The sequence below is a fragment of the Pistacia vera genome, unplaced genomic scaffold, assembly GCF_008641045.1.
Source record: "Pistacia vera cultivar Batoury unplaced genomic scaffold, PisVer_v2 Contig375, whole genome shotgun sequence".
NCBI classification, from domain to species: Eukaryota; Viridiplantae; Streptophyta; class Magnoliopsida; order Sapindales; family Anacardiaceae; genus Pistacia; species Pistacia vera.
The window spans coordinates 216,828-224,488 of NW_022196196.1; the positions used below are offsets into that span (position 1 = coordinate 216,828).

The 7,661-nt window shown below is 36.9% G+C and overlaps 1 protein-coding gene across 1 annotated transcript; it reads right to left on the reverse strand.

Annotated features, from left to right (window-relative positions):
• Positions 1-6,909: 6,909 nt before the first annotated feature.
• Positions 6,910-7,661, reverse strand: LOC116140681 (uncharacterized mitochondrial protein AtMg00810-like). Its single transcript, XM_031426279.1, has 2 exons — positions 7,133-7,661; positions 6,910-7,091 (listed from the first exon to the last, which is right to left on the reverse strand). The coding sequence occupies exons 1-2, from the start codon at positions 7,659-7,661 to the stop codon at positions 6,910-6,912; spliced, it is 711 nt and encodes a 236-aa protein (XP_031282139.1).

Consider the following 7,661-nt stretch of genomic DNA (forward strand, 5'->3'; position numbering starts at 1 on the left):
CCACGAATCCCATTCTTAGTGAACCAAAACTGTAACTGAAGCTCTACTTATGCCTGAATGGAAGCAGGCTAGGGAGAGTGAATACCAAGCCTCTTTGAAGAATCAGACTTGGGAATTAGTACCTTATGAAGAAGGTATGCTATAGTTGGAAGTAAATGGGTTTTCAGACCAAGTTAAACTCAGATGGAACTCTGCAAAAATACAAAGTCAGGCTGTAGCCAAAGGCTTTCAACAGACACCTAGACTGGACTACTTTGACACTTTTTCTCCAGTTGTGAAGGCTGCAACAATTCGAATTATGATTTCTTTGGCTGTCCATCAAGGTTGGCAAATTCAACAACTTGATGTAAATAACGCATTCTTGAATGGGGAGCTATTAGAGAAAGTTTTTATGTTGCCCCGTGAAGGTTTCTCTCCTGCCTCTTGTTCTTTTAATTCAAGGCTGGTGTGCAAATTACATAAGGCTCTCTATGGTCTTAAGCAAGCTCCAAGAGCTTGGTTCGATAAACTGAAAAATGCATTATTAGAATAGGGATTTGTTAACACTACCGCAGATATTAGTTTGTTCTTTTACAAGAGAGAATCCCAAGTGATGTATCTTCTAGAATATGTGGATGATATCTTGGTGACAGGAAATGATAGTCATCTTATTTCACAGCTTATAGCTGATCTTAACAGCAAGTTTGCTCTAAAAACTTTGGGAGAAGTTCAATATTTTCTTGGTTTTGAGGTTAAAAGAAATTCTTCTGGTTTACTGCTTACACAAACCAAGTATGCCTAGGAGCTTTTGTGTAAAGCTGGTATGGAGGATTCTAAACCATGTTCTACCCCCATGGCCACTGGTTTAAAACTTGGAAAAGAAGACAGTGAGCAATTTAATCAGCCTTCTCTTTACAGGAGTATCATTGGGGGATTGCAATATTTGACTTTGTCTAGATTTGATTTGGCTTTCTCAGTGAATAAACTAAGTCAATTCTTGCAGAATCCTACTACAACTCACTAGACAGCCTGCAAAAGAGTGTTGAGGTATGTGAAAGGTACTTTATCCCATGGGATTCTCTTCACAAAAAGGAAACCATTTACTATAGAAGCCTTTGCTGATGCTGACTGGGCAGGAGACACAATTGACAGAAAATCCACTAGTGGTTGTAGTGTTTTTCTTGGTGGTAATCTAATCCAATGGGCTTAAAGGAAACAAAAGGTTGTTTCTTTGTCATCAACAGAGGCAGAGTATAGGTCTCTTAGCCAAGCTGCAATTGAAGTAGTTTGGATCCAGAATTTGTTTAAAGAACTTGATATTCACATTAAAAACAACTCTGTTATCTGGTGTGATAACATGAGTGCTGGTGCTTTGTCCTCAAACCCTATTTTCCATGCAAGGACAAAGCACATTGAGATTGATGTCCATTATGTGAGGGAACTTGTTGCAAATAAAACATTAAATGTCCAATACATAGCTACTGAATATCAGATAGCTGACATTCTTACTAAAGCTCTTCCTAGCTCAAGGTTTGCTTTATTAAGACAAAAACTGTGTGTTGCAGCTGAACTTTCTGAATTACTGTCTGATTGATCAAGTTAATTGTGCAGACTACAGTAGTTGCAAGAGTTGTGTGTGTAGACTGGCAAAATACATGACTGAAGCAGTAGTTGTTCTGTTTTCTGTAATCTGTAAAGAGTAGAATTGAGATGATTGTAAGTAGGAGTTTAAGTAATTCTGAATGGAAGTAAAATGTGCAGACTGCAGTAGTTTCAAGTAAAGTGTGCAGGCTGGCAGACTACACAATTGCAGCATTATGTTGATCTGTTTTTTTTTTTTTTTCATTGTAATCTGTTAAGAGTAAAAATTGAGATGGATGTAAGAAAGAGATGAAGTAGTTCTGAATGGAAGTGGTGCAGTTTAGTTCTGAATGGAATTGAATGGAATTGGTGCAGCTTAGTTTTGAATGGAATTGAATGGTATTGGTGCAGTTTGCATTGGAAGTGGTACAGCTTGCAGGGAATGTGCAGCACAGGTGGTGTACAAGTGGTCCAGCTTAAGGGGAAATTTTAGACAAAGGGTGTAATTGTAACGTGGTTTAGCTTAAGGGGAAATGTTAGGAAAAGAGTGTATTTGTAAGTTTTGAGAACTGAACTGAGTTAGTTTGTAATATTAGAAATCTCCTATACGGTGCGTTTTGAGCACTCTAACTACAAAAGTGTTTCTCTCCTGTACCAAACTTCTCACTTAATAAAAATTCCCAGTTTTTTTCGTGTTTATGTCTGATACTTTCCTCTCTACTGTTCCTTAGTTTGTTTCTTTAATTCAAGAAAAATCTTCAACATTAAGGTAAAGGGGTTAATTTTCAAAAACTATCCTTCCGTTTCCACAATCACCCTCACTGCTCCAACTCCGCATCTCCTCGCTGAATCTCGCCACCTCAAAATCCCCCTGAGAAACTACTGAGAAGCCTTGTAGCTGTAGGTGATTGACTAGAGATAAAAATTATGGGTTTCTCTTAAGGAGGAGATGAGGAAGATGAAAGAAATTTGCTAATTTTGCAAAGAAAAAATAATGATTTTATTATTATATAGTTTTGATTTAATTGAATATGGTGAGAGGAAAATTAACCCAAACTGATTGAGTCTATTTCTGTATTTAGCTATCTATAGTTGGGTTTGTTTTTGTTTCTTTCTTAGCTTAAACCTTAACTAAGAGAGAAAATATCCTTTTACGAATTGATAATTACACCTTCTTTAATTTTGTTCTAGATTGTTTTTTATTTTTCATTTTTCCTGTTCTTCAAATTTCTCTCTTTCTTTTGTGATTTTCTTCTCTATAATCTCCATCACTGTGCCTATGCCTCAGAAAGCATTAGTTATTAAACAGAACAACGGTGAATTTATCCAACAGTAGAGAAGTTCTTAACATATTCTTGGTATCAAAAATAAAAAAATCATCACCACCTGTCAGAAGATAGAAGAGTTAGGAATGTATCTACACCATGATTGATGGTTATTATTACTGAAGGAACATTAACTCCCTTTGCTTGGAGATTTTCAGTTGATTATTATTAATGCAATAGTAAAAGTTGTATCGTAGTTTCCTAAGAATGCATTAGACAATCGACAAACCAACTTGAATGGCGGAACGTCATTATGCTTGAATGAGTGCGTCCAGATCTTAAGGATTCTATCCTTATTCTATTGGATAGATTTCAGAAATCAAGTGTAAAAAATCAGTTTCAAAAGTCAAAATATAATTTAAGGCTTAAGGCTAGTTAACTTCAATTAGTATCGTCTAATCTTTGATTGATTATGGTTTCTCTAGACCTGGCAAAACAGGTGGATGGGCCGAGTACGAGTCGGGTCTTTATAGGTACGGACCCAATACGGGTCGAAGTATACGGGTCCAAAATATTGGACCCGTACCCTGCCCTATACGGGTACGGGTGGACCCGCGGGTATCCGTTTTTTCTCTCTCCAGGTTTTAGTTTTTATAGTTTCACCTCTAATAGTTTTCAATTATGATAGTTACACCCCCAAAATTCCTATAGTTTTAATTTTTTATATTTACACCCCCTAAATCAACTACTCTAAATTCAATTCAATTTAGAATATAAACAAATAGGAACTAGAAAGAATCTTCTCTATTTACAAAATTCCAATCTACAGCTGATCTGCAAAAAGATGATATGGCTTTTAAGACCCTTGTTCCTACTAAGGTGCACCCTGTTAGTCGGCCTATTTCAGAAGGGAATTCATCTTTGTTTCGTCCTCCAAATGGGTCAACCTCAGAAGGAAAGCCCCCATTCTTTGCTTCTCCCAAAGCAAAACTGAGTACCCCTGCTAGTGTTGTTCATCAGCAATAGAATCCATTTTCTAGGACTTTCACTGAGCCTGAGAATAAGACCTCAAAGCAAGTTGAATTGAATTTGCCACCTTCAGAAGCCAGAATAATAGTAATCTTATTGCTACAAAATAGTTTTCAAATAAGAAACGGTAGCCTCTAGGCCAAATGAGATGGTGGCAAGGAACATGAATCTGATGCAGCCTTTACCTCCAAAGCAGCTTACTAGAAGGTACAACTACAACCAAAAAGGTTGCTTGTTTCCTTCTGTATAAAAACCAATGTATTGTACATAAATATTTACACAAACTATGAGATGGATGTTGATAATTACATTGTGATCAACTAGGAAATGAGATTAAATGTTTACATTGGAATAGTAAATGTCAAAAGAGAAAACAAGATAAGGCAACTTCCTAATTGGCTTTTTCTATGCACATGTGCACAAAATTCCATCCCCACCACACCCAGATATGCCAAGCTTTTTCTACTGTTTTTCTTGTTCTTGTGGGTAGTGTACCTTATGTCATACACAAATCAAATGAAACGTATATCTGCCACTGGAGCTGATGACGTATGTACACTCAACATAACAACAAAAATCGCCTCTGCAAAATTTTCACTACCTGCTTCAAAGGAGATTTTTCATTTGTTTTTAAACTCTCGCATTACTTCAAATTTTTGCCACCAAAAACAGCTGTTGTTGCATGCTCGAATCTGTGAGAAAAAAACAGCAAATCCCATGTCTATTTGTAGTTGGTCTCTAATTCTCGGCTTTAATTTTTGTCATGAAATCTGAAAAATAGCAATAAATCATACTATCTTAGCAAGTTCTTTGAGGAAATTATTTCATGATTTTACCAAAACAGGCATAATAAAATATCATGAGTTGAGAAAAAAATTGCTATCAGATAATCATTACTGCCTAAAGAAGAAATACACCAAAGAATCATAAATACATTAGATTTAAAGATATATAGGACCATGTAAAGCTATAATTTCCAAGAAAAGACAAATATTCCAAAAGAAATTGGCATCAAAAGTGAACTCAATTGTCTTATAACAATGGTGGCATCTCTCATAAGAATACTCATTTTGCTCCAAGACCAAGCTATAGAAGACAAGAACAAGTATTCTTATAATTTTGTAACAAATTATTTTATCACCAAAGTCATATAGAGACATGAAACTAATAAAGCAATAAGACAAAATGACAAATAGGTAGAAGGCCTTTATCAAAGATCACAAAAACAAAAATCCACACAGATGAACCATATCGATTTTTAAACATGGATCTCATGGGATCTTTCCTCCTTAGATGAACTATATCTATTCTTAAACCATGGATCACTAGCATGGTCATAAAAAGAGGGATTATTTTGTTTCACAGGGGGTAATATGTCCTTCAACATCGGCATGTTCAATAGATGTACACAAATAGCTAATCAAGCACAGATAAAACTCTGGTATTCCAAACCTGCAAATGCAGCCCAACACAAACACACTCAACGAAAACAACTCTACACAGATCGACGTACAGGGAAAGCTCAACCAAACAACAATATAAGTGTAAACAATTTTAATCTCACAAAAAAAATTAAAATACAAAATCAATAAATAGAACAATTCTTCAACTTTTAGCATCCAATTCTTCAATAAATACAAAATCAAACGAGAGAAAAAATATGCAGTAACCTACATTAACCGTTCAAACAAAAAAGAAAACACAAAATGTGTCAAAAAAACAAAAACAAACACACAAAATTTGAAAGAAAAAACGGAAAAACCAAGGCAAAATACAGGAAGTGTGTAGAAACACATTCTCCGTCATAGATCTACGAGCTGAAACACATTCAAGAGAAAATGAGCTTACTAAGGTAATAGGAGCTCCAAGAACCGGAGTTTAGGAGATGACGAGTCGATGCCCCAGTCCTGACGACGTGAGAGAGAGGAGATGACCAGCCGACGAGGATGAGCGAGGGCGACCGACGACTGTGGTACTGGGAATGGGAATGATGGACTGGATGAATGAATCAGGTGAGGTATTGCCGTATTGATGACTGATGAGTGACGATTAATCAAAGAGGGAGTTGAGGTACGAAGAAGATGGCAAAGAGGGAGGTACTCAGTTGACTGATGAGAGATTGAGAGGATGAATTGTTATGTTGAAGATTGAGAGAGATGAGAGGCGGCATAGAGAGTTACTGAGTTAGACTTAGGGGGGTTAGGGTTAGGGATTTGCAAAAATGGGTACTCGCGGGTGCCCACGGGTTCACCCATATAACCCGTCAGTTATATGGGTCGGGTTGGGTATGGGTCCAAAAAAATGGGTTTAATATATTGGACCCATACCCTATATTTTTTACCCGGGTACGGGCCGACCTGCGGGTCTGGACCCGTTTTTCCAAGTCTAGGTTTCTCAAAGCATTTGATTTGAAGTTCTTTTTGTTGTTGCTTATACTGGAGAATACAAAAAAAAAAAAAAAAGAGTAACTGATGAAAAATGAAGAGAGTAAACTGACTGCATTACCAACTGAGTTTACATCATAACTAATAAAGCAAAAGTTCACTGTTGACAATAACTTTGCAGACATATTTTATCCAACATTAATCTAAAGCCATACATTAATACAAACTTACAACAAATATTATAAACACATCCCATATAGCCTGGCAGTACAAATCTGAAGCATTACAAAATGAATCAAACTAGGATGCCTCACAAAACTGACAGACGACATATTGCAATACCTTTTGGCGCCAGAAGATATTCAAAAAAAAGTTGACAAACTGCGACATTTCCAGCTAATTATCAGAATTTAACACTCCTCCTTGATAGTTGGCTAGAAACACCAAATCTGAATCTGAATTCTTCAAACTTGGCTTTGGAGACAACTTTTGTCATAATGTCAGCCTTGTAATTCACCCCTGCAGTGCATCAGTTCCACTTCACCATTTTGTTCAGCCTCTCTCATTGCATGAAACTTTATTTTGATATGCTTTGTACGTCCATGATGCACCGGATTTTTGGCCATTGCTACAGCAGATTGGTTGTCACACATGATGGCAATAGGGTTGACCTACTTCAGCTTCAAGTCTTTAAGAATCTTTCTCAGCCAAATGGCTTGACTCACAACAACAGCATCAGATATATATTGTGCTTCTGCTGTGGATTGAGCCATGGTTTCTTGCTTCTTGGAAAGCCAACAAATAGCACCACAATTCAAGAAAAATGCATATCCTGAAGTGCTCCTCATATCATCTATTGAACCAGCCTAGTCACTGTCAGAAAAACCAACCAACTTGAAGTCTTCTGATCTCCTGAACACACTGCAAAGTCAGTGTTGCCCTTCACATATCTCAGCACCCTTTTTGCAGTCTTGAAATGTGTCTCGATTGGTTGACTCATAAATCTGGACATCAAACTAGTGGCATACATTATGTCTGGTCTGGTTGCTATCAAGTATAGCAGGCAACCAATCAAGCTCCTGTATAATCCTTCATCAACCTTCTCAGCTTCATCACTCTTTGACAACTTCAGATTTGGAACCAATGGCAGGTCCACTTGTTTACAATTCTCCATGCAGAACTTCTTAAGGACTTCACTTGCATACTTCCTTTGATTCACAAAAATACCATCTGCATCTTGATCAATCTCCATCCTAAGAAAGTATGACATTTCACCCAAGTCTGTCATTTCAAACTCACTGTGCGTGGATTTTTTGAATTCCTCCGCTTGAGCATGATTGCTTCCAATCACTAGAAGATCATCCACATATAGAGAAATGATCATTACATCATCTTTGGCTTCTCTAATATAGAGTGTGCTCAT